Source organism: Elephas maximus, chromosome 3 (assembly GCF_024166365.1).
Source record: "Elephas maximus indicus isolate mEleMax1 chromosome 3, mEleMax1 primary haplotype, whole genome shotgun sequence".
NCBI classification, from domain to species: Eukaryota; Metazoa; Chordata; class Mammalia; order Proboscidea; family Elephantidae; genus Elephas; species Elephas maximus.
In genome coordinates this window covers 28,883,221-28,909,993 of record NC_064821.1, presented here as the reverse complement: position 1 = coordinate 28,909,993, position 26,773 = coordinate 28,883,221, and the positions used below count along the sequence as shown (strand labels likewise).

General features: G+C 49.7%; 2 protein-coding genes across 3 annotated transcripts in view; both read right to left on the bottom strand.

Annotated features, from left to right (window-relative positions):
• Positions 1–7,811, bottom strand: part of CARM1 (coactivator associated arginine methyltransferase 1) — a gene marked incomplete at its 5' end in the record, with an annotated part of 43,631 nt that extends 35,820 nt beyond the window's left edge. The window contains one exon of the mRNA XM_049876898.1: positions 7,598–7,811. Coding sequence (XP_049732855.1) covers positions 7,598–7,811 — 214 coding nt within the window. The remainder of the gene's footprint in view (positions 1–7,597) is intronic.
• A 1,424-nt stretch (positions 7,812–9,235) lies between these two features.
• C3H19orf38 (chromosome 3 C19orf38 homolog) lies at positions 9,236–22,577 on the bottom strand. 2 transcript variants are annotated; one of them, XM_049875816.1, is made up of 7 exons: positions 22,442–22,577; positions 20,641–20,949; positions 18,590–18,682; positions 17,867–17,894; positions 16,993–17,036; positions 15,297–15,334; positions 9,236–9,825 (listed from the first exon to the last, which is right to left on the bottom strand). In XM_049875816.1, exons 1-7 carry the CDS (start codon positions 22,470–22,472, stop codon positions 9,382–9,384), a joined length of 987 nt encoding a protein of 328 aa, XP_049731773.1. In that variant the 5' UTR covers positions 22,473–22,577; the 3' UTR covers positions 9,236–9,381. The 2 variants fall into 2 exon arrangements, with proteins under 2 accessions (XP_049731773.1, XP_049731774.1); XM_049875817.1 differs by having other exon boundaries at positions 9,594–9,832.
• Between the last annotated feature and the right edge of the window lie 4,196 nt (positions 22,578–26,773).

The following is a 26,773-nucleotide window of genomic DNA, read 5'->3' as shown; positions in this document are numbered from 1 at the left end:
GGTGATATCAATTCCATCTTACTGGTGGAAAACATCAGTGAGAGGGCTTGACCCAGTGTCACTGCTGGCAGGCAGCAGAGCTCCTTTGCTCCAAGCCAGGCCACAGCCCTCCTGTCCCCCTGAGTACCTCTCCATAACCCAGAAATGCCCTTCCCAACACTCTGACCCGGTCCCAACAACACATCCTACCCAAGGCAGCCAAGGTGGCTGACTGCCTCCCAGTACTGTTCCCTCTTTCTCTCACATAAATGTTGTCAGATGCTATGGAGTTGATTTTTGACTCATGGCAACTCCCTGTGACAGAGTAGAGCTGCCCCACAGAGTTTTCCTGCCTGTGATCTTTATGGAAGCAGATCACCCTCTCTTTTTCCTGCAAAGCTGCTGGGTGGGTTTTAACGGCCCACCTTGTGGTTAGCAGCTGAGCGCTTAGCTGCTGTGCCACCAGGGCTCCTTCCCACAGAAAAAGCCTTGAATTTAACTGAGCACAGGGCTGCTCAGATTAAAGCCTACGTTTCCCAGCCTCCTTTGCAGTTAGCAGTGGTCACGTGACTACATTCTAGCCAATGGAATGAATGCAGAAGAGTCCTGAAGTAGCCTCTGGGAACTTTCCTCAACAGATACCTGGCCCACATGCTTTGTACCCTTTCCTTTGAACCTTCTGTTACCCACTGTTTGGAAATGATGGTGTAATGGCAGGACTCCAGCCACCATGTTGAACCACAATGATAAGACCTTACCACAGAAATGGTGGAGAGGGATTAACTGGAAAGACCTAGGTCTGAGGACTTCCTGGAGCAAAGCCTCCACACCAGCTCTGGACTGCTGGCTTCCAGACTTTAGCGTGAGAAATAAAATGGCATCTTGTTTAAGACAGGGTTACTCTGAGTCTCTTTTTTGCACAGATAAACTGAATCTTGATCATCTTCCCTTTAAGTGAGGCAGGCGGTCCAACAGCCCTGAAGTCCAAAGCCAGCTCTGCTGCCTACCAGCAAGGTAACTGGGTCAAGTCCTCTCGCCTCTGTTTTCCACCAATAAAATGGAATTGATATCGCTGAGCTCACAGGGTTAAGGACTAGTAGTGATAACACGGAGCGCAGGTGGCGTGGTGGTTAAGAGTTCAGCTGCTAACCAAAAGTTCGGCAGTTTGAATCCATCAGCCAGCACCCCTTGGAAACAGTATGGGGCAGTTCTACTCTGTCCCCCGGGGTCACTATGAGTTGTAATAGACTCAGTGGCAACAGATTTGGGGTTTTTTTGGTTTTAGTGGTAACATACAGCAAGGGCCACGACTGGCAGGACAGTTGGCCCACACGCAATCTCCAGAAAGTGGACTTTATTTGGCCTCCACGATAAGGAAACTTCACAAACAAAACAAAAACATACACAGAGAGGATTTTTCCGTTTCTCAGAGCTGTGGTAAATCTAGCAATGCTGGCTGGGGCCGAGTTCCCAAGGGCTCCCCCTCCCCTTGCCTACTTCACTTCACTGGCAAGTTCCTTCTGTAAAGGGCCAGTAAATATTTTAGGCTTCGTGGGTCACTATGAGTCTCAGTTGAATATTCTCCTTTGTTGTTTTGTTTTTTAAATAGACTCTTCGAAAATGTAAAAAACTTCTCTTAGCTCTCACTGTATAAAAATAGGCCACAGGCCCAATTTGGCCCACAGGCCATTGATTGCTGACCCCTAGCTCCTTGGAAACTATGGGGCAGTTCTACTTTGTCTTACAGGGTCGCTATGGGTCGGAATCAACTCGACGGCAGCGGGTTTGGTTTGGTTTTTTAGATTCTTACAAGGCCCTGGTGGTGCAGTGGTTAAGAGCTCAGCTGCTCTTCGGCAGTTCGAATACACCAGCCGCTCCTTGGAAACCCTATGGGGCAGTTCTACTCTGTCCTATAGGGTCGCTATGAGTCAGAATCGACTCCACAGCAATGGTTTTTTGGTTTTGATTCATACTACTATCCTTTCCCCAGCTCCTTCCAAGGTCCTTCCAAGGTCAAGCATTTGAGTGTATCAGTGTAGGTTGATGCTGAGCTTGGTACACAGCAAATCCTTGATAAATGACAGTAGCCATTAGCGACTGGCAGGCACCAACGAAAACACTAATGCCCTTACAGTGTTATCAGCTTTCTTAGTTGTCACCCCACCATAACACTGAATGTCCTAAAACCAAAACCAAGCCCGTTGCCATCGAGACGATTCTAACTCATAGAGACCCTATAGGACAGAGCAAAATAGGATTTGTGAGGCTGTAAATCTTTATGGAAGCAGACTGCCACAACCTTCTCTTGCAGAGCTGCTGGTGGGTTCAAACGGCCAACCTTTCCATTGTTAGCCGAGTGCTTAACCGCAGCACCACCAGGGCTCCTTCTGTAAAGATTAAAGATTATAGCCTTAGAAACCCTTTGGAGCAGTTCTACTCTGTCCTATAGGGTCACTATGAGTTATAATCAACAAGGGCAATGGGTTTGTGTTTTGTTTGTTTGTTTGTTTTACCCTCCCTAGCCCACACAGAGGGTCCCAGGAGTATGGCTGGAGGAAGTCAGGAGATTCTGTGGCAGCAGGCCATTCTCTGCCTTTTTTTTTTTTTTTTTTTTAATTTTTTATAAATTTTATTGTGGTAGAATGTATGTATCAAAGTTTGTCATTTTAACCATTTGTAAGTGTACAACTTGGCATCACCACCATGCATTTGCAAAGGTTTTCATCACCCTTAAGAGAAACTCAGAATTCCTTCAGTAATAATTCCATCCTCTCTCCAGCTCCTGGTCACCACTAATAAACTTTGGTCTCTATGCTTTTGCCTATTCTACATATTTCATATAAGTGGGATCACACAGTATCTATCCTTTTCTGTCTAACTAATTTCGCTCAGCATAGCGTCTTCAGATTCATCCACGTGGTAGCATGCATCGGAACTTCATTTATTTTTACAGCTTTTTTATACCCCATGGTCTGGTATACCACATTTTCTTTACCGATTCATCTGGCAATAGACACTTCAGTTGTTTCTATCTTTTAACTATTGTGAATAGTGCTCCAGCCCTCTTTTTGAGAAGGGTTTTTTTCTGGAGTTTCCAGCCCCTCGCATGGCCCTCACAAATTGAAATTCAGACCCTGCCAGAGCCAGTCCTGGGCACAGCTCTTCTTAGCAAGGGGCGGGGCGGGCCCAGAGAACCAACCAAATTGACTTGTGCTGACCAAGGAAAAGTGACACAGTCAAATCCAGAAAAGGCTCGTCGGGCTGGGGAACTGAGAGTTGATTCTGCTCTCTGCCCTGGCCGTCCCACAACGGGCTTCCCCAAGAAGCTGCCTCCTTTTCAAGGGGAGGACAGCTGGAGTCCAAGAAATCCAGAGGCCGTGCCAAAGCTTCCTCAAGGCCCAAGAAGCCCATGCCAAAGGGCTCTACCTCTGCCCAGGGAAGATGGCCTGGTTTTGGTAGCTGCCATTTGGCCAACCCCATGGACACAGGCCAAGGTGACTTCAAGTAGCAGGAAAGGGAGGGGGTGGGGCTAGCATTCACTGCTAAGTGACCAGGACAGGGCCGTCTGCAGCTGTCAGCTTTTTCACATGGAGGTGCAGACGTCAGGGAACAGGGTTGGAAGTCCTGCTCCCCACTCCCTTCTCTGGGCTCTGCTGAGTCAGGCAAAGGTCATGGCCCAGGAGTCTCTCTCCCATTGTCCAAGGGGGCAAGAGAGCGGGGCATAAGGGCATAAGCCCTGCAGCATAAGGGATCCATCCTAGAAAGGCAAGCTCTTCACTACTCCATACTGGTAACATCACTGTCAAGAATTTCTGCGAAAATATCTACCATTTGCCAAATGCTTGCTACCTCCTGGCACCCTGCTGCACACACGTCATTCCACTTCACCCACATTCCCGAGATCCAAGTGGTATTACTCCCACGGCAGATGAGGAAACTGAGGCTGTGGGCAGGCAAGTGTTGCTAGAAGTGAAGAAACAGGCTCAGGAAATGAAATGGCTAGTTCAAGGCCACATAGGTGATGACCCACACCAGTTAGACCCCACATTCAGGGCCCTCGCCAGCACCCAAAGATGCCTCTGGTCCACCTCCCACACATGAAGCAATGCGGGATTCATGTAGGTGTCCTGGACTACACCCCATGTCCCCACCAACACGACCAACTGAAATGCTGGGAATCTGGAAGAACAAGCAGCTTGCAGTACACTGTCTGCTGTCTGCTGCCTGCCTTTCTCTCCTTCAGAGAATTACTATGGGCAGGTGTGGGAAACAGGATTCCTGACACCTGCTCACCTGGCCAAAACACTCAGGCCCTGGAAGAGTCCAGGATGGAAGCCAAGGAAGGAAGTTCATCCCAAGAGAAGGCCTAAACAGTTCCTCAAAAAAGTTAGACATAGGATTTCCATACAATCCAGCAATTCCACTTCTAGGTATAGACCCCAAAGATTTGAAAGCAGGAACACAGATACATGTACACCAATGTTCATTACAGCACAATTCATAATAGCCAAAAGGTGGAAGCCTAAGCGTCCATCAAAAGATGAATAGATAAACAAAATGTGATCCCTTCATACAATGGACTACTACTCAGCCAGAAAGCATGAAATCCTGATACACGCTACCACTTGGTGGAACCTTGAAAACATTAGGCTAAGTGAACCAAGTCAGACACAAAAGGACAAATATTACATGATCCCACTTATATGTACTATTTAGTATAGACAAATGTATAGAGACCAAAATTTATTAGTGGTTACCAAGGGTGGGCAGGAGGGAGAGTCACTGCTTAGGCGACAATGAGCTTCTGTTAAGGATGATGAAAAAACGTTGGAAACCTAATGGTGATGGTTGAACATGATGAACACAATGTCACTGAGTTGTACATATGAGGAGTGATGATATGACAAACATTTTGCTACATATATTTACAACTGGGAAAAAAAAAAAAGACTGAGAGAGAGAGGGCCTAAAGCTTCCATAGCCTGGTTTACCCCTAAGTCATGAGGGGGTGTTTCCCCTTGGCCCGCCCAGTTCCCACGTCCCCGCAGTGGCTGGACCATCTCTTCTTCCAGGGAACTGTTGGTGAGTGCTCCAAGCCTAGCCTGGTCTCAGATCCAAACATACGTACGCCCCACATCCCAACACCGGGACTTTGTACTCTCCCTGGGACACTTCAGAGCAATTCCATCTTGGGCACCCGCTCTCTCCCATCCTTCTCAGGAACAAGTGCTGCCTCGCCCTGAGCAGTAACCCAGCCAACTTCGTGGCCATCACCAGCCCACTACCGGAGCAGGTGCTACCTTCGTTCGTTTATTGAGCACACACCTTATGCCACACGATTTAATGAGGAAACTGAGGCACAAAGTCCCACAGCTAGTAAAATGGCAGGGCATGAGCCTAACCCATATAGTGGATTAAACAATGTCTCCCAAAAGAGATATAAACACATCCTAACCCCCAGAGCCTCTGAAGGTGACCTTATTTGAGAAAAGGGTCTTCACAGCTATAACTAAGCATCTCGAGATAGGATTATCCTGGATATAGGGTGGGCCCTAAATTCAATGACAAGTGCTTTTACAAGAAAAGATGAGGGCACAAAGACAATGGGGAAAAAGCCGTGTTGAAGACAGAGGCAGATTGGAGTGATGCTGCCCTAAGCCAAGCAACACCTGGAGCCACCAAAAGCTGGAAGAGGCAAGGAAGGATCCTCCCCCAGAAACTTCGGAGGGAGCACCGCCTTGCTGACACCTTGATTCCGGATTCTGGCCTCCTGAACTGTAAGAAAATAAATTTCTGTTGTTTTAAGCCACCACATTTATGGTAACCGTTTAGCAGCTGTACAAAACTGATACACCCAGCTTTGGCCGACTCCAGGAGCCACACTCCTAACCCCACGCCACTGTTACTTGAGCATCATAAATGAAAAAACTTCCAGTTACTTAATAATATATCATCCCGGATTAAGGAGCCCAGCTTGAAAAACGCAGACTTTTTCCTCTTTAAGCACGTTTCTGTTATGAGTTACCTTTAAAAAAGAAGTGTTGTCTTTAGTACAAGTAATAACTTCAAGATTATCAACCAAACAAAAACACAAAACGTAAAATCTCTCCTGGAGTCAGATGTTAAAAATCAGAGAAACTGGGAATGGGATATATGGGAACTCTCTGTACTATCTTCACAATAGTTCTATCAATCTAAAACTTCTAAAATAAAAAAGTTTATGGGAAACGAACAACAACAACAAACCCTGGAACTCCTTGAGAGTAAGCCCTCTGAGGCCAACTTCTGGGATCCTAGTTTGAGAAAAACTGCCCTACTTTATTCCGCCCAGTATAGTTAGCCACAAGTGCTTGCCAAATGAATGGCCGTGCTTATGATCTCTAGATTCTGCTGAGCTTAAGAGGGAGCTTAAGTATCTGTCCAGAGTGATGATTCCCACCTGGGATACCCTTCTCCCTTCTCTGGTCCAAGAAGACCCCAGACCTGCACCAGCAGAGAGGGCATCACACTTCAGCCTATCTTTTCAAAACCAAGGTGCAAGGAAAACTCTCCCAGAACCCACTGCTCGAGGCTTCTCTTTGGAACACAGCATCCCCGAAGTGGCCAAAAATTCTTACAGGCCAAAGCCAGGACAGATCCCCCCTCCCCAGAGCATCCAAACGAGAAACCCTGGGAGACAAAGCAGAATGAAACAGAATAGCAAAATGTGAACCAGGAATCCAAGAGAATAGATGAGAAAAGAAAGTAACAAGAGAAAAGGAGGAACTACAAAGACTCAAGGTACTTGGCAAACGCATGTAAGATTCTGTTCCACAGAAATGTCAATTTTGGAAATCAGCTTCTGAAGATGTAACCAGCTTCTCACATCTCCCAAAAGAAGGCAGGACAGTGGCTAGAGAGGAGGTTACCTCTTACTTCCAAGCCGGACTTCAGCCTCGGCCCTGTCCCTACACATTTCCACCAGGGGCACATCCTGCGGCTCACACACCCGCATCCAGGAATTGCCCACTCCGGAGATCCTGACGGCCAAGCCTTCCAGATGGGGGGAACCAGGTCCTCCTGGCCACCTCAGTCTAGGAACCACTGTCCGACTGTCCTGAGCCCCTAGCCCACCCTCCGTCCGGCCAAGGCGGCCACACCCGCCCCCGAGGCTCCCAGCCCTCCCACACCCCAGGTCCTCTTTCCTTCCAACCCAGCCCCCACAGCCCTGCTTCCTCGGAATTCACCTTCCATTCTCAGCCCCCACTTCCTGCCCACCCTGCCCCCCAAATCCCAAGCCCCTTGCTCCCCCATTTCCCGCGTCCCTCCTTACTCTGGGCGCCTCACCCCTCTGGCCGCCACGCACGCCCTCTCTTCTCTTTCGGCCCCGTGACACCGTTTCTCACACCCCTCATTCCGGGCCCCCCACACCCAGGTCCCTCGGCTCGCATTCCAGGCCTCAGCTCAGCCCTAGGGACCCCCGCCAGGCCCCCACAGCTCAGGGTTCCTCACGCTCGGGCCCCCGGGCCCCGCACCTCGGACCTGTGTGGCCCCCTCAGAAACCCCCATCCCGGCCGGCCTCGTGCGAGTCCCCACGCGCCGCCCGACCCTCTGCCCGCCCCGGCGGCCCGGCACTCACGGCTGTAGAGGGCGATGCTCGCCGCGTCCGGGCCGGCGCGCACCTCGAGGCGCAGCGCCTGCTGCTCCGCGTGCCGCTGGATCTCGCCGTTCGCGTCGCCAATGGTGAGGAGACGGGCGCCGGGGAACACGGACACGGCTGCGCAGGGCCCTGCACCTCCAGGGGCTGCCACCGCCGCGCCGCCCGCGCCCAGCCCCGCCGCCGCCGCCGCCGCCGCCGCCGCCGCCGCCGCCGCTGCCATCTTAGATCCGGCTCCAGGCCCCGCCGCCGCCGCCGCCGCCGCGCCCGGGCCCAGGCCGTAGCCGCCGCCGCTGCTGCCGCCGCGCAGGCCGAGGCCAAGGCCGAGCCGGGCAGCGCCGCCTGCCGGCCGCGCGCTGCCTCACCGCCGCCGCCGCGGCCCGGCCCCGTGGCGCAGCGGCCCCTGGCGGCGGTCCTGGGCGCGGGGAGAGAGCGCGCCAGGGGCGGGGCCGGGCCTCGCGCACGCGCACCCGGCCCCGCCCCACGTGAACGGTCGCCGCTTTGTGAGGTGGCTCGGTGGCCCAGGAGCGGAGGGGGCGGGAGCGTGCGTCAGGGGGCGGTGCTAGGCAGCGCGAACACGCCCCGGGGCCCCGCCTCCCCGTCCCTGCCCGTCTCTCCCCGTCCCCGCCCGTCCCTCCCCAACGGTCGAGTTTTGTGAGAAGGCTCCCCTGACCGGGCTGGACAGCTCGGATACGCTCCTGAAGCTGGGCCCCGCCCCCTAGCCCCGCCTGGTATTGTAAGGCTGCCCGCAGAGAAGAGGAGTCAAGCTTCAACGAGGCCCCACCACTGTATTTGCCCTGCTCCCCTCACTTGAGACTCGCTTTGTGACCGGACCCGCGCTGGGGGGCGAGGTCAAGGCCAAGGGACACGCCTCCAGCCCATAGCCCCACCCGGCCCATAGCCCCACCCACCCCGGTCCTCCCTGCCTGGAAAGGCCCTTTGAGATGGATCCAGTCTCTGTCCTCGACCTGAACCCTGTCTGGACGCCCCCTCCCCTAGGACTCAACCGCTCCTTCTCCCTTTCTCTATCATCTCCACCTCCTTCCCACTGCTTCCTCCACCACCTGCGGCCTTCACTGTCGCCTCCCCCCAGAAAAAAACTCTGACCCCTTCAAAAGCCCCTTGGGCCCTCTCAGTTCCTTCCTTCCTACAGTAACTCTCCCCTCCCTCAAATGATAGCCCAAGAATCCAGCAGAGCAGGGCTAAGTGCCCCTTCCCCGTCACACACAAATCTTCCATCGGAGCCGCCTTTCCCCCCTCTCCACTGTTCCAAGCCCCCATCCCGTTTTGGGGGCCCCAAGGTGGCTTGGGGCCACTTCCCATCCTCCCCAGCTCCCACCCTTCCCTGGGCCTCCTCATTTACTCCCTATTCTCCCCAATTCCCTCCCCACATCATTCCACCTCCTGTACCCACCGGTGCAAGGACCTTACTGGAAACCCAGTGTAGCACCCGTCTGCTCTCACAGGCTTCCCCACACCCACCCTGACCACAGCTGAGGGAGAGTGCCTCAAACAACCAGTGAACAGGCACTACCCCGCCCCCCAGGTATCCAGTGATTGGACCCCAGGGGTCCCAGGCTTGAAAAATTACACTCTAGAGGGGCCTTAGAAACACCTCAACATGTGTTATAATTAATAATTTAGCCATGCCAGCAGGGCAGAAACACAGAACATACCTCCAGGTACCCTAAGCTCCAAAAACCCGGTGCCTCAGTCAGGTGCTGGAGAGAGGTACCTGTGGAGAGCGCAGCCCTCCTGTGGCCCAGTTAGGGGGCCAAAAGATATCCCCATCTCCTTCCCCGGTGGTCTTGAGAAGCTGAGAATCCAAAGAGGGGCTTCCTGCTTTCTGTCCAGGCTACAGGCCAATGCCTGTGCCCCTCCTGTTCCTGCTCCTCCATGAGGATGCTCCCAAGGCTAGGAGCCCCTTCATCTTGTCTATTCAATTCCCTGAGAAAACACCAGCCAGAGCCCCCAGAAGTAGCTGGAAGGAGCACAGACCCCTCACGGCTTGGCCAGCTTGAAGGAGAGGGCAGAATGGAGGACACACAGGCATAGGGGCCCCAATGATCAGAGCGGGGCCCGGAAAGTGCTGAAGTCGGGGGGTTCAGGTGAGGATGATGTGGAGGTGGGCCTCTTCTGGGGCACGGAGACGCTGGAGGCTGCAGTGGAGCTAGAGTGAGCATCCAGGGTGGCCACATCTTCGTCTGAAGCTATTTTCTTTGTCCATGGAAGAAAAGTGGGAGAGAACTGGGTGATTTCAGGTTTCAGGATTTAGGGTTTCCCCATGTTCTAAGCCTGAGACTCCCTAGCTCATCAGATCTCATCTCACCACACTGCCCTCCCCCCAACACACGCATAGAGCTTCAGGGTCCTTGGGCTCATCCATGTGACCCAGGCTTCAGTCTTCCTGTCCTCTTTGTTGCATAGAGGGCCAGACAACCTGGGTTCACATCCCAGCTCCACCACTTCCTTGCTGTGTGACCTGAACCAAGTGATTTAACTCATCTGTGTTCAGTTTCCCCTCTGCAAAATGGGAAGAATGCTGATACCCACCTCTTAGGGTTGCTATAGTAGCCCTGGTGACACATGATTATTAAGGGCTTAGCTGCTAACCAAGAGGTCAGTGGTCCATCAGCCAGCAGCTCCACGGGAGAAAGATACGGCAGTCTGCTTCAATAAAGATTACAGCCTTGGAAACCCTATGGGGTATTTCTACTCTATCCTACAGGGTTGCTATGAGTCGGAATGGACTCGAGGGCATACAACAACAATAGGGTTGCTATGAGGCTTTTAATAAAGGCATTAAATAGATGAAATGCCTGGCACATTATTAGTGCTCTCTGGTGGCACAGTGGGTAAGAGTTTAGGCTGCTAACCAAAAGGTCAGCAGTTCAAATCCACCAGCCGCTTCTTGAAAACCCTATGGGGCAGTTATATTCTGTCCTATAGGGTCGCTATGAGTCGGAGTCAATGCAATGGGTTTGGCTTTGGTTTTTGGTAAGTGTTAAATGAACAAAGCAATTACTATTACCTCCTCCCCTCCCTTTCCAGGCTCCCTCAAGAGTCTACTCCCTCCTCCACTTTGGAGGTTCCTGCCGCAAATGCCAGTCAAGGAGAGATGAACTTGCTAAAACAAAAGTCCCTCCCTAGCTGGATGACCCTGGTAAGGCCCATAACCAACCTCAGGGTCCTCATTTGTAAATAGAACTGTCAACCCCACCTCACAGGGTGTAAAGCTGAATATCAGGCTCTCAACACAGTAAAAGCTCAAGACATGACAGCTGCTTCATTGTTATTTTAACCAACTGCACAGCTAACACTTTGGAAAGACACAAGAAAAGGTTTCCAGAATTTACCATTCAGGAAAAGAAGCACCATGCATAACAGTGGGTACAGCATGCTATGGTTTGTGTAAAAAAATGAATAAGGATATATCATTGTTGTTTGCTGCCATAGAGTCAACTCCAACTAAGGCAACTATGAACAACAGAACCAAACACTGACTAGTCCTGCGTCATCGTCACAATCTCCTGCACGTTCAAGTCCAAGTCCGTAGATGAGGATTTGGGTATAGATGGGCTATAATCACATGCCAGCCACTTGTCAGTTTGTTGTACTATGGTGGCTTGAGTGTTGCTGTGATGCTGGAAGCTTCACATCCCAGCAGCGTCGCCTATGGTGGACAAGTTTCAGCAGAGCTTCCAGACTAAGACAGACTAGGAAAACGGACCTAGCAGCTGAAAAAAACTAGCCAGTGAAAACCTTATGAATTTGAGGCCTGAGGTGCACCTGACCCAAGCTGTGGTGTTTTTAATCACCTCATATGCATGCAAAAAAGCTGGACAATGAATAAGGAAGACCAAAGAGGAATTGATACATTTGAATTATGATGTTGGTGAAGAATATTGAATACATCATGGACTGCCAGAAGAACGAACAAGTCCATCTTGGAAGAAATATAGCCAGAGTGCTCCTTGGAAGCAAGGATGGCAAGACTTCATCTCAGGTAATTTGGACATGTTATCAGGTGGGACATGTCCCTCAGGAAGGACATCATGCTTAAGGTAAGCATCAGCAAAAAAGAGGAAGACCATGGATGAGAAGGATTGACACAGTGGCTGCAACGATGGGCTCAAGCATAACAACAGTTGTGAGAATGGCACAGGACCAGGCAAGGTTTTGTTCTGTTGTACACCGGGTGCCTATGAGTTGGAATCAACACAATGGCGTTGTCATGGATTGAATTGTGTACCCTAAAAATATGTGTCAACTTGGCTAGTCCATGATTTCCAGTATTGTGTTACTGTCCATGATTTTGTCATCTGATGGGATTATCCTATGTGTTGTAAATCCTACCTCTATGATGTTAATGAGGCAGAACTCAGTCTATAAGTTTAGATTGTGTCTTTAGCCAATCTCTTTTGAGAAATAAGAGAGAAGCGAGCAGAGAGACATGGGACCTCATACCACTAAGAAACAAGAGCCAGGAGAACAGTGCGTCCTTTGAACCTGGGGTCCCTGCACTGAGAATCTCCTCCACAAGGAAAGATTGATGACAAGGACCTTTCCCCAGAGCTGACAGAGAGAGAAGACTTCCCCTGGAGCTGGCACCCTAAATTCGGACTGCTAGCCTCCTAGACTGTGAGAGAATAAACTTCTCTTCGTTAAAGCCATCCACTTGTGGTATTTCTGTCATAGCAGCACTAGATAACGAAGACAGGCACCTAACAACAACACTACTCACACGAGGAGCCTGGAGGCACATTGCTGATTTGTGACGGCTGCTAACTAAAGGTTGGCCATTTGAACCCACCCAGTATCTTCGCAGAAGAAAGGCCTGGTAGACTGCTTCCATAAAGATTACAGCCAAGAAAACCCTAGGGGGCAGTTCTACTCTGTAACACATGGGGTCGCCATGAGTCAGGGGCCAACAACAACAATATTCACATGGCTTGCATTTGTCCCAAGCAGCTCCTAACAGTGACTACCTGTGTACATGTAGAGGGAGGGCTGGTGGGTGGAGAGGGGTTAGCAATAGAAGGAAACTTGTCTGGATATATAATTTTGAATACAGATATATAAACACACAGCACATGTGAAAATTTAAACAATTAAAATGCATAATTTTTTATAAAAGTCACCAGGAACAATGGTGACAAAAATCACCAGAAACAAATGATTTTTCTCCTTGCTTTTCTCTGTTTTCCAATGTTTCACATAAAATGCCTTTAAAAGGAAAAATCACCAGGTTGGTGCCTTGGGCAGCGTGGCTCCTCACGGGAAGTTGTAGAATTTGCGCTGCTTGTGAGGTTTTCCTTAACAGCTCGGGGTTTGTTCCATGAGCTGTGCCAAGCCCCCTTCCCCCCACCATCTGTATATCGGTGACTCTGAGGCTGACTGCAGAACGAACCTCTCTCCAGAACTCCAGACTCATGCCTCCATCTGCTCTTGGGCACCACCGGGTGAGGCGACTTGTCTCTTTGTCCTGGTCCCTCCAAGCCTGCTCCTCCCCCATCCCAAGAAAGGGCAGACCATCCAAACCAAAACCCTAGAAGCCATCCCAGTCTCCCTCCTTCCGTAGGCTGCCCCCAGCCCCCTCATTCCAACCCAACCCCTTCCTGTTTTTCCCATCCCCTGAATCTCCCCTACCCTGCATCTGACCTCTCCTTCCACTTCCACTGCCAACAAGCCATACACTACTTCGCACACCTGGACCAGTGCTGTCCGTCCGCCCTAGTCTTTTGGATCTCACCCTCGCCCCCCACAGTCTGTCCTCCCCACAGTGACCAGAGGGAGCCTGTGAACACCTGAGACAGGGTACGCCCTCCTGTGCTCAGAACCCTCCATGGCTCCACCTCACTTGGAATAAAAGCCAAAGTTCTCTGACTCCTCACTCCACTCCATCCCAGCTATTCTGGACCATCCCAAGAATGTGTCCTCAGCCTAGATCAAATATTCCCATTCTTCCCCAGCTACCTCCTCCTTGTTGCTCAATCTCAGAAGGGCTCTTCCTGGCCTCCCATCTAAAATCGCTTCTTGGTCACCGCCTACCCCATCGTTCCATTCTACGTAGCATCCTCTGTTTATGTGAAACAGTCTTGTTCTTCCCAATGTCTCCACCTGCTACCATCCAGATGCCCTAGAAGGGTGTGTTGAATGCTCTCCCGCTAGGGTTGCCAATTGGCCCAATCCACTATCATCCCCGTTCATGGTGGCTGTTACGGATTGAATTGTGTTCCTCAAAATTATGTGTTGTAAATCCTACCCCTGCAGCTATGGTTAAGGAGCCATGACGGTGCAGTAGTTAAATGCTCAGCTGCTAACCAAAGGGTCAGTGGTTCAAACACACCAGCTGCTCTGTGGGAGAAAGATGTGGAAGTCTGCTCCCATACAGATTACAGCCCTGGAAACCCTATGGGGCAGTTCTACTTTGTCCTATAGGGTCACTGTGAGTTGGAATCCACTACCCTAGCTGCAAGGGGTTTTATAGCTGTAGTTAGAATCCCATTTGGGAATGGATTTTGTTATGTTAATCAGGTAATATTAGTGTAGGGTGTGTCTTGAGTCAATCTCTTTTGAGATGTAAAAGTAGATTAAGCCAAGAAGCACAGATGGGGGAAGAAAGATGCCAAGCCACATGAGATCTCCAAGGAACCAAGAAACAGAAGCTGAAGAAACAAGGACCTTCCCCCAGAGCCAAAAGAGAGAAAAAGCCTTCCTTCCTCTAGAGCTGTCACCCTGTATTCAGACTTCTTGCCTTCTAGCCTCCTAAACTGTGAGAAAATAAATGTTTGTTAAAGCCACCGACCGGTGGTATTTCTTGTACAGCAGCACTAGATAACTAAGACAGTGATCACACTGATCAACTCAGCTTCAGGCTCCTTGATGGTAGTCCTGAAATGTCCATTTGTCCAAATGGAAACTCTGAGGCTGGCTGCCTCTAGTGGAGCCATCTGCACCCCAGGTCTGTACTCTCCCCTGGGCTGCGAGGAGCCGGGTAAACATTTCCTTGGTCCATGGTGTTCATGGGTCAGACATTCTCTGATTTATCAAAAAAAAAAAAAAAAGTACAAGTGCCAAGGCCACCCCTAGATGCACCTAGGTAGAGGAGTCCCATAGACCAGGGTTCAAATACTGGCTCTGACACTGTGTGACCTGGAGGAGCCACACCCCTCACTAAACTGGAGTTCTGAGACCCTTCCCTCTGAAAGGGAAACACACAATGGGGCATTTAAGCTGAACTCCCTGAAAGCAAACACAGATGTAAACTCTCCTTTACCAGGAGAGGACAACAGCATGCATCAGGTTGTCGCAAGTCTCAATGACCCCAAAGAGGGCACCAGGTCACTCTAAGTCCTCTGTCGCCATCCTGGAAGGCTGGTCCATGACCCCATCCCTGTCTGCAGGCACAGGCAAGGCTGACAACCACAGCAAGTGTCTTTCAGGGGCCTGCCCACTGCTACACCAAGGCCTGGCCAACATGCCACTTCAATCCTCTCATGCCGAGACTTTCCGGAACCAACTGTCCACTCACAAACAGGTTCCTCTTCAGTGAATCTGGGCTTCTTCCTGATCACCAAAGCTCAGAGACACCAGGTTGGCCCAGCCCAGTCATAATCCCTGCCTTCCTGTGGTTAGGACAGTCAGCAGGCAACTAGGACCAAGAAAACGAACCACTCACCATGGAGATGGCAAACAGCGAGTTATCAAAGGACATGTCTGTAACAGAAAGAGAGAGAAAAGCCAGGGCTGAGACTAGTTTAAATTTCCCTGCCCACCGCCTCCTCTTCAGCCTCCCCCCAGCCCACAGGCCCTAAGTCCACTGGGGGAAGGGAGCAGGGCCCATCTCCCAGCATCCTCTCTTGCTCCCTTCCAACCCTCTGTGACGAGTGAACTGTTCCACCTACAGACAGAACCATGTTCCTCCCCTGCTCAAAGCCCCCCTCCAGCCTCTGACTGCTCTCAGAAGATGGAGGCCTTGTCTCAACTCACACTTTCCTCACACTCCCACCTTCCGGAACACCTCCAGGCGATTCCATCTCTCCAGGTTCTTTCCCAAGTGCCCAGTCCCAACTTATCACCGAGCAACTCCCTGTTCCTCTTGCAGGTTTCCACCTAAATATCACTTTTTTCTGGGCTGACCGCTTCATCCCAAAGTCCAGCCCTGCCATGGGCAGTTTCCCCGCTGGAGTGTGGGCTTGTGGCAGAATCCACGTCTGCCCTGGTTGTTGCAGCACCCCCAGATCTTAGCACATGGTAGGCGCTCAATAAATGTGTAAAAAAAAAAAAACCCGTAGGACAAAAAAATTGAGTTTCTTCACTCAAGACACAGCACATCTCACAGGCGGGCTGCCTCTTGCCCCCTAGTGGAGACTGGCAGAACTACAGGTTCTGGAAGACAAGTAGTATTTCCTGAGTGGTCCCTGCCAGGCACTAGGACAGCACTCAAGTGCAGCGGGGAGAAAGACGGTCACGGTCACAGTCCTTTTGCAGTGGAGCTGATCCTTTAGCAGGGGCAGTGAATGTTAAGTAGGAAGCACACAATGATTATTTGTGTTGCTGCTGAGGGGTAAGGAGAATTGACGGGTGCTGGGGAATTCCTGGATGATGCAACTGGTTACTGTGCTGGGCTGCTAACTGAAAGATTGGTAGTTCAAGTCCACCTAGAGGTGCCTTGAAGGCAAGGCCTGGCACTCTACTTCCAAAAAATCTGCCATTGAAAACTCTACGCATACCTCAAAGAATGTAATCAGTGTCACTGAATTGTACATGTAGAAACTGTTGAATTGGTATAGGTTTTGCTGTGTATATTCTCAACAACAAAATAAATAAAATTAAAAAAGAAAACCTTATGGAACATAGTTCTTCTCTAACACACATGGGGTCGCCATGAGTTAAAGTTGACTTGATGGCAACTGGTTTGGCTTTTATTGAGGGGAGGCATTAAGTAGGAGGAAACCCTGGTGGCATAGTGGTTAAGAGTTACGGCTGCTAACCAAAAGGTCAGCAGTTCAAATCTACCAGGCGCTCCTTGAATACCCTATGGGACAGTTCTACTCTGTCCTATAGGGTCACTATGAGTTGGAATCGGCTCGACGGCAACGGGTATTATGTCGGAAGCCAAGACCCTGTCTTGGGGGTCAGGGAAAGCTTCCTAGAGGAGGTGACTTTTAGAGGAGCCCTGAGGGAGAAGAGCGTTCCAGGTTGAGGGGCGAGTGAGTGAAAGGTAAGGAGAGCAGGTGAGAGGTGACGTTGGCAGGTGGAGGGGGTGTTCTTGACCCTAAGGGGACTGAGCCACTGAGGAGAAGGTTGAAGTAGGGAGTAATGAGGCATGCTGGCATTCTCGGGGAGGAGGACAGGAGTGAGGAGGCTCATACCTGAGTTGGCGAAGTTAACCTGGGCCCAGCAGGATTCTCGCTCTCTGCAAAGGAGTTCAAGAGAAAGTGAGAAGGACTCTGCCCAGCCTCCTACCAGCACTCTGGGGTGGCCTCTTAGGAAGTCCCGGCCCCAAAGCAGCCCCAGTACTTGGCCCTCAGCTCCTACCCATCCGCACAGCCTCCTTACAGAGTGCCCTGGGAGGGAAAGCAACAATGCCTGATCCATGGAGCTGGTACGCTGGGTGAGCCTTCCCACGTCTGCATCCTCTCACCGCCTGGCCAGGTTGATGGGAAAATGAAATAATAGAAATTCGCTTGCCCGAGCCCCTCAGCCAGGTGAGGCTATGATTCAAACCTCAGGTGGAGGCCAGCAGACATTCTGATGCCCAGGAACCAGGGCTATGGCCTAGGGGGTGCAAACTCGGTGCTGTGCAACCCCAGCAGACCCTCCCCTCCCCCGTCATAGATTTCTAAATGAATTGCAGCAATTTTCCAGCAGCGGGCAATAAGGGGATGTGAGGAAGGCTCTACCACTTGCTCTATGTGTGACTGAGCACTGGGCCTCAGTCTCCTTATCTGTAAAATGGGGTTATTAATACTGCCTGTTTCCAGGGGTGCAGTGAGGATAATGTGAGGTCCTACTTGGGAGTCTCCTAGTTGTCCAGTGACCAGCATACAGTAGGCCCTTAATAAATGGCTCCTGTTCCTATTAATTGGCCCTCCCACTGGTGGGCACTGTTTGGGATAGGAATCCAAGAACCAGCCCCAGCTCCTTAGCAAAAGATTCTTGGACACCCATCGGGATCTCTTGGGCTGGGATTGAGTGTTTCTGTCCCCAAAACCACCCTCTGAGAGTCTCCAGGGACTGTCTCACCTTTTCTTCTGAGCATTTGTGACTTTAACTGGAGACAAAAAACAAAACAAATAAATATAGTTAGATTTGGGTTCCAGTCCCATCTGGCAAGTTTCTAAAGCTCCAAAGATCTCAGAGAGAAAGCAGCAATTTCCGGTTTGTAAGGCCCTCTAAGGAGCCCTGGTGGCACAGTGGTTAAAGCGCTCAGCTCCAAACTGAAAGGTCGGTGGTTTAAGCCCACCAGGTGCTCCACGGGAGAAAGATGTGGCAGTCTGCTTCTGTAAAGATTTATAGCCTTGGAAACCCTACGAGGCAGTTCTAGTTCTATTTTGTCCTATAGTGTCGCTATGAGTTGGAATCGACTCAATAGCAACAGGCTTGGTTTTGGTAAGGCCCCCAGCCCTAACCCTGAATGCATCCCCCCTCCTTCCCTCATACACTCACAGCCCAGCCTTACCTTCTCATCTGGCAAGTTTGCCACTCACCAGGAGAGCCCTTGCCAACATGTCTTTTTTTTTTTTTTTTCAATTACGGAGGTAACATGGAAAAACTTCAGACAATTCCCCCTGTCTACCACCCTTATCTCACTTATGGAGCAGTATTCACTGCTGCGTTTTAGAGTGAGATTTGTCCATACTGCCTTCCTCTGTGCTCCAAAAAAATGGGTGTGAACGTGAGCACATTTATGCACTCCAGGGGTCAAAAACTGGCAGCCAGTGCTGTGTTTTCTGTGCCCACTGTTACCTTTCCTGATCACCATGACAACAGCCACCAACACAGCAAGGAAGAGGAGGGCTCCAACCAGGCTCAGGGACAATGCCAGGATCCATGTGGGTACTGGGAGAAAATGGAAAAAGAGAGAGAGGGCAGGTCATGGAGCTGTAGAGGGAGGGAGAGGGTGGGACACCTGTGGTTCCCCCAGGTTACCTTTGGGGAGCCAGCTCTCTCCCATGCTCCCCAGCCATATGGCTTGTGTATAGCTGGACCCTGGGGAATAAGCAAGCGTTGAGCCTAGCCAATTAGCATATTCCCTCCTCTGATTGTCACAATTGGTTCAGGGAAGGCATGTGGCCTAAGCTGAGCCAATGACAGCTAATTCTGGTACTTTGGCTGGACCACTGCAAAGCTAGCATTGCAAAACTGGTAGGATGTACATCTGGAGCTGCAGGGGATGATTTTGCCACCGTGACAGGGAAGACTTGCCTGGGAATAAAGCTCTTACAGACGGAAGTGGGACTGGCGAGTGGCAAAGGATTCCTGACTTCTTTGAGCACCTGGATCCAACCACACCTGAAGCAGTATCCTTATGGACTCTCCAATTCTATGAACCAACAAATTCCCTTTTGTTACTTAAGCCAGTTTGAGTCAAGTTTCTAGTTACTGCTATCTGAGGAGTCCTGGTGGTTTCAGCCTGGGTCCCAGGGGATCAGACAAATCCACCTCCAGCCACATAGTGGACTCCGAGGCCCACACAGAGGTCAGAAACAGAAGGATGGAAGCCCCAGCTCCAGAATTTTCTTCTCTGCAAAGGACTCAGCTGCCTCTCCCTGGAGAGAGAAGGGATCTCTCAGGGGGTTCAGGAGGAGGTGCCCTGACCTCAGCAAAGGTTAGGAGCTAAACCAGGAGCGGGACGGAGAGACTCACACTTGGATTCTCACAGTGTCAGCTCTTGTTTATTCATTCATCTGGGTAGGACGGCTGTTGCCCCCTCCCTACCCCAAGACCACAAGGCTGAGGTGAGAGAAGGGGGCCTTTGACAGCAGAACTTGTGGCGGGGAAGCACACAGAGACTGTTCTGTCACACAGCATACGGGCCTCTGCTGGCAACAAGGACCTCTTTGCAGCAGAAAGTTCTGATTGTGGGTGACACAGTGGTCCACCTGGAGGTGGAACCCCTGGGGGAGCATCGCTCCTCCCTTTAAGCCTGGATTCAGAGCCCACACCCTGTCTCCTCTCCTGGAGAGGCTGGAGATACATCAGCCCTTCCCCAGCTCCCATCTCACTCAGAGGAAAATCCTCACTGCAGCCCACAAGGTCCTGCACGTTCTACCCCTATCTTCTCCCTGCCCTCCTCTCCTCTCTCTCTCCCTTATTCACTCCACTCCAGTCCCACTGGGCTCCTCCGTGTTCCTCCTGAGGCAGGAGCCTGCCTCAGGGCCTTTGCACAGGCTGTTCCCTCTGCCTGGAACGATCGTGCCCCAGATACTCACATGGTAGCTCCTTCTCAAAGATCACCTCTTCAGAGGGACCTCCTGTAGCCACCTTATGTTCTATTTAAAATGACACCCTTTGCCGGGGTGTATTTCTTCCTTGAACTTTACTTATCCCTGCTCACATACTGAATATTTATTGAACTGCTTATTTATCCTCCGTCTCCGCCAGGGAATGTTAGCTGCAGGAGGGCAGGGACACTGTCTCACTCTCTGCAGTGCCTGGCACAGAGTTGGTGTTCACAAATGTTTGTGGCTGAAAGGGAAGGGTGTAGTCTAGTGTGGTGGTTTACAGCCTGGCCTTTGGAGCCCACTGGAATCCCAGCTTGGCCACCTGCTCGTTGTGTGACTTGAGCAAGTCCCTTTGCCTCTTGTGCCTCGGTTTCCTTATCTGCAAAATGGGGAGAATCCCTGTACCCATCTCATGGGATGGTTGTGAGGATTAAGAAAGGAGAGATGAGGAAGCCACGGCGAGTTATCAGCCTGGCTTTTCCTATGCAGAGTTCCTGGCTAGGGAACAGCATATGCAAAGGCTCAGTGATGTGGAAGTGGAGCTGTTGGCCATGCGGCGTGGGAAGGTCTTACCTGGGAAGGTAACCTGCACTGGCTCACTGAGGTCCGACAGCTGGGTCTGGCTGTGCTCCCCCATCACGCCGTACTGGCAGTGGAATGTTCCTCCTGGAGCCTCATTGCCACCACGACTCAAGTTGAAGGTGACCTCGAGCTGGTCTGCGGGGGCCTGCAGGAGCTGGACCACGTGCCCCCCACGGTACAGTGTGAAATTTGCCCCCAGGAAGCCCCTGGGGGCCATGCATGCGATGTGGATGGGGTCATCTTGGCTGCTGGGGTGCGGGGGCACCAGCAGGATAGTTGGCGCTGGGATGGCCAAGGAGCCTGTGGTGCAGAATAAGAGATGGGCATGTGGGTGGGTGGTTAGAGTGGAGGTTCTGGAGCCCAGGCTCCCCAACCTGGCTGTGTGGCCTTGGGCAGGTAGCTCCACCTCTCTGGGCCTTGGTTTTTATGTGTGTCAGGAGGATAGTGATTCCTGCCCTACTGCTAGGTTGAGGTGATTAAGTACCTGGCACAGGGTGTTTGAGTCATTTTATGATAATAGTGATGGTCATTATAAAACCAAAAAACCAAACCCATTGCTATCAAGTGGATTTCGACTCATAGCAACCCTATAGAGCAGAGTAGAACTGCCTCATAGTGTTTCCAAGGCTGTAATCTTTACAAAAGCAGACTGCCACATATTTCTCCGGTAGAGCAACTGGTGGGTTCAAACCACTAACCTTTCGGTTAGCAGCCATGTGCTTAACCACTGCACCACCAGGGCTCCTTGGTAGTCATCATAGAATAACACAACTATACCGTATGTTTTCACAAATAACGCACCATATAAATAACGCGAGGCACAGCACATTTATGAAAATGGGGAAGGTTGTGTGGTTGGGAAAAGAAGTATAACTGGCGGGTTATTTGCGTAAAAACACGGTACTCCTGTTACTCTCATCAGCAAATACGTACTCAGCATTGACTACGTGCCAGACACTGCCCTGGATGCTGGAAGCAGAGCAGTAAACAGGACAGAGAGATATGCATGCCTCTTGGACCTGACGTTCTTGTCCAGGAGACAAGGGGTGCTATGCATCCAAGCAGACAGGGTACTGGGAAGCCTGCATCAGTTGGGGCAGCTGCAGAGGGCTTCCCTGAACAGGTGAGTTTTGGGCTGAGCCCTGAGAAGGCGAGGGAGTAGCCTGGTGAAGGGCAGAGGGGCAGAGGGGCAGAAGGGCAGAAGGACCTGCAGAGCAAAGGCCCTGAGTGTGGTAAGAGAGCAGTGAAGAGGCCAGAGTGGCTAAAGTTGGGTGGCCAAGGGGGAGAGCAGGAGGAGGGAAAGGCAGAGGGGCCAGAACCCAGGCTGTGGTGAAGAATATGGATTCGGAGTATGGCTTAATGCAGGAGGAAGTTTCCCCAGAGACCAGTGTTTGCCCCAGCTGCCCACAGGCTGCTGAACAGGACGTCTGGCTCAGATGAAACCTACACAAGCCTTGCCTTGTTCAGCCTCCACACTTTGGCCCACCCTCTGCCCTCCACCCCCAGCAGATCCTCCTGCTACAGAGGCCGAAGGGGCTGAGTTATGAGGCATGGGCATGTCCCCTCCAACGGATTGATGTTTCTGATATTCTTGACTTAGAGGTGATGAGGAGCCCAGCAAGAGAACGCACCTCCTGGGGAGTTTCCAAGGCTCTTAGCCAAATCTATCAGAGCTCAGCTTCCTGCCTTACCTGGGAAGGGGCAGCTCTGCACTGATTTCTGCCCCCAGAGCAGCAAGGTGGGTTGGGCTGGGACAGTGGGGTAGGGCTGGTAGAGGGGGCGTTAGACTCACCAGCTGCAAAGAGTAGGACAGTCCAGGGCATCTCTCCTCCCACGTGTGGCTAGAAATCTGGCTGAGGCCAGAGTGGCCCACGGCTGCCCGCCAACTCCTCCTGTGAGGCTGGAGCGGGGAAAAGAGAACCAGTGCTTAACGAAGCCCAGTGTTTCCTCACTGGCAGGAAGTTGCACAGCCTTGGGCACTCTCTACTCTCCCCACCCCTTTTACTAACGTACATCAGATTCTAGCACCTCTCTGCATCTTGGTGGCTGTGGTTCTGCAGATTGGAGGGAAAAGCAGACGCCGATGGTTGGGTGTTGGTTTGTTTTTTCTCCCCCTAAGAGAACTCCTGGGCATGAGGGAGGGCAATGGCAGTGGGCTCTTTGGGGAACCCACATCCAAGACACAAACTGCAGCCCAAACAATGCCAAAATTGAGATAAATGCATGGTGAGGGTGGTAGGGTATAGTGGTTAGGGCTTGGCCTCTGTGACCTCAGGCAAGGCAGGGTCCTTCTTTGAAGCCTCAGCTTGCTGCTCTGTAGAATGGGTCTAAGAGTAGTGGATATTAGATGCAAAGAACTTAGGGTATGAAATGCAATGCTTAGTAGGTTTGAGTACTCCAAATGTGAAAACACAGGGAAGAAAATCTTCACCACTCAGGCGAAAGCACCACTAGCTCCAGAACAGAGGACATTAAAAACATAGATTGCATGACTAGTTGCCTCCTATTTATAGCCCAAAACTTCCAAGAACCTGTCCTACCAGTGAGGTTCTTTGGTCACTCTAAATGATTCTGTTCAAATCAAGCAGGTCTACCTGGAGGTTCACCCCTGGGAAGAATGTAGGTGTAGGTGTATGGTCATTGAACACCAGAAAGGGCCGTTGGAGTGAACATTTTTCCTTGGACACACGAAGTTCATTTTGACCTCAGGGCTTTTGCACATGTGTTTGACCTGTCAGGGACACAATTTTATGAGCCTGGTCAAATCCCACTCATCCTTCAGGTCTCAGCTTAAATGTAACTCTGAAAAATCTCTCCAGAATCCTCTGGATTTAGGAAAAACTTCCCTTGTTGCTCCAGACATGGTGCCTTGTGATTTTTCTTTATTGTAATTAGCATGTTTGTATTTTCAAAGAATTTATCCATTTCATCTAAGTCATCACATTTATTGGTATGAAGTTTTTCATATTCCCTTATTATCTTTTTAACGTCTATAGGATCTGTAGTGATGTTCCCGCAGTCATTCTTGATAATAGTAATTGGTGTTTTCTCTTTTTTTCTTCGTTAGTCTTGCTAGAGGCGAGTCAGATTTATTAATCTTTTCAAAGTACCAACTTTTGGAACCCTGGTGGCGCAGCAGCTAAGAGCTTGGCTGCTAACCCTGGCAGTTTGAATTCACCATCTGCTCCTTGGAAACACTATGGGGCAGTTCTACTCTGTCCTATAGGGTCGCTATGAGTCGAAATTGACTTGAAGGCAACTAGTACAGGTAGTACAGTATACTCTATTTTCTATTTCATTGATTTCTGCTCTTTATTTTCTTTCTCCTACTTGTATTTAATTTGTTCTTTATTTTATAACTTCTTAAAGTATAAGTTTAGATAATTGATTTTAAACTTTATTTTTTAATACAAGCATTTCAAATTATACATTCCTGTATGATAAAAAATTTAACTTTACCTAATTTGGCCTTCATCAATTCAACATTCGAGAGCAAGTTTCAGAGTCTCCTCTGACATCCATCTTGGTCTTTCCTTTCTTTCCTGTCTTTTCAATGCCTCTTGCTTTCTTCATGGATGATGTCCTTGATGTCATTCCACAACTCATCTGGTCTTCGGTCACTAGTGTTCAATGTGTCAAATCTATTCTTCAAATGGTCTCTAAATTCAGGTGCGATGTACTCAAGGTCATATTTTGGCTTTCGTGGACTTGCTCGGATTTTCTTCAGCTTCAGCTTGAACTTGCATATGAGCAATTGATGGTCTGTTCCACAGTCGGCCCCTGGCCTTGTTCTGACTGATGATATTGAGCTTTTCCTTCGTCTCTTTCCACAGATGTAGTCAATTTGATTTCTGTGTGTTCCGTCTGGCGAGGTCGATGTGTGTAGTCGCCGTTTATGTTGGTGAAAGAAGGTATTTGCAATGAAGAAGTTGTTGGTCTCGCAAAATTCTATCATTCGATCTCCAGCATTGTTTCTATCACCAAGGCCATATTTTCCAACTACTGATCCTTCTTCTTTGTTTCCAACTTTCACATTCCAATCACCAATAATTATCAATGCATCTTGATTGCATGTTTGATCAATTTCAGACTGCAGCAGCTGATAAAAATCTTCAATTTCTTCATCTTTGGCCCTAGTGGTTGATGTATAAATTTGAATAATAGTCATATTAACTGGTCTTCCTTGTACGCATATGGATATTATCCTATCACTGACAGCGTTGTACTTCAGGATACATCTTGAAATGCTCTTTTTGACGATGAATGCAACATGATTCCTCTTCAAGTTGTCATTCCTGGCATAGTAGACTATATGATTGCCTGATTCAGAATGGCCAATACCAGTCCATTTCAGCTCACTAATGCCTAGGATATCGATGTTTATGCATTCCATTTCATTTTTGACAATTTCCAATTTTCCTAGATTCATACTTTGTACATTCCAGGTTCCGATTATTAATGGATGTTTACAGCTGTTTCTTCTCATTTTGAGTTGTGCCACATCAGCAAACGAAGGTCCCAAAAGCTTTCCTCCACCCACGTCATTAAGGTCAACTCTACTTTGAGGAGGCAGCTCTACCCCAGTCATCTTTTGAGTGCCTTCCAACCTGGGGGGCTTCTAAATAGAAGATTTCAAAGGCAGCTTGAGAAGACAAAGTACTCTAACGACATGTGCAAAGAGCTGGAGATGGAAAACCAAAAGGGAAGAACATGCTCGGCGTTTCTCAAGCTGAAAGAACTGAAGAAAAAATTCAAGCCTCGAGTTGCAATAGTGAAGGATTCTATGGGGAAAATATTAAATGATGCAGGAAGCATCAAAAGAAGACGTAAGCAATACCGAGTCATTGTACCAAAAAGAATTAGTCAATGTTCAACCATTTCAAGAGGTGGCACATGATCAGGAACGGATGGTACTGAAGGAAGAAGTCCAAGCTGCTCTGAAGGCATTGGCAAAAAACAAGGCTCCAGGAATTGATGGAATATCAGTTGAGATGTTTCAACAAACAGATGCAGCACTGGAGGTGCTCACTCGTCAATGCCAAGAAATATGGAAGACAGCTTCCTGGCCAACTGACTGGAAGAGATTCATGTTTATGCCTATTCCCAAGAAAAGTGATCCAACTGAACAGAAATTATAAAACAATATCATTGATATCACACACAAGCAAAATTTTGCTCAAGATCATTCAAAAACGGCTCCAGCAGTGTATCGACAGGGAACTGCCAGAAATTCAGGCTGGTTTCAGAAGAGGACGTGGAACCACAGATATCATTGCTGATGTCAGATGGATCCTGGCTGAAAGCAGAGAATAGCAGAAGGATGTTTACCTGTGTTTTATTGACTATGCAAAGGCATTCAACTGTGTGGATTATAACAAATTATGGATAACATTGCAAAGAATGGGAATTCCAGAACACTTAATTTTGCTCATGAGGAACCTTTACATAGATCAAGAGGCAGTTGTTCGGACAGAACAAGGGGATACTGATTGGTTTAAAGTCAGGAAAGATCTGTGTCAGGGTTGTATTCTTTCATCATACCTATTCAATCTGTATGCTGAACAAATAATCCGAGAAGCTGGACTATATGAAGAAGAATGGGGCATCAGGATTGGAGGAAGACTCATTAACCACCTGCGTTATGCAGACGACACAACCTTGCTTGCTGAAAGTGAAGAGGACTTGAAGCACTTACTAATGAAGATCAAAGACCACAGCCTTCAGTATGGATTACACCTCAACATAAAGAAAACAAAAATCCTCACAACTGGACCAATGAGCAACAGCATGATAAAAGGAGAAAAGATTGAAGTTGTCAAGGATTTCATTTTACTTGGATGCACAATCAACAGCCATAGAAGCAGCAGTCAGGAAATCAAAAGACGCATTGCATTGGGTAAATCTGCTGCAAAGGATCTCTTTAAAGTGTTGAATGGCAAAGATGTCACCCTGAAGACTAAGGTGTGCCTGACCCAACCCATGGTATTTTCAATCGCATCATATGCATGTGAAAGCTGGACAATGAATAAGGAAGACCGAAGAAGAATTGACACCTTTGAATTGTGGTGTTGGTGAAGAATATTGAATATACCATGGACTGCCACAAGAACGAACAGATCTGTCT

Bases quoted from the DNA above. Each gene is read 5' to 3' on its own strand.
- C3H19orf38 (XM_049875816.1), bottom strand. From the start codon at position 22,472: ATGCCCTGGACTGTCCTACTCTTTGCAGCTG. The intron at 20,950-22,441 runs GTGAGTCTAACG...TCTGCACCACAG, and splicing joins TGTCCTACTCTTTGCAGCTG to GCTCCTTGGCCATCCCAGCG. The intron at 17,895-18,589 runs GTAACAGTGGGC...TTTTGTCTCCAG, and splicing joins TGTCATGGTGATCAGGAAAG to TTAAAGTCACAAATGCTCAG.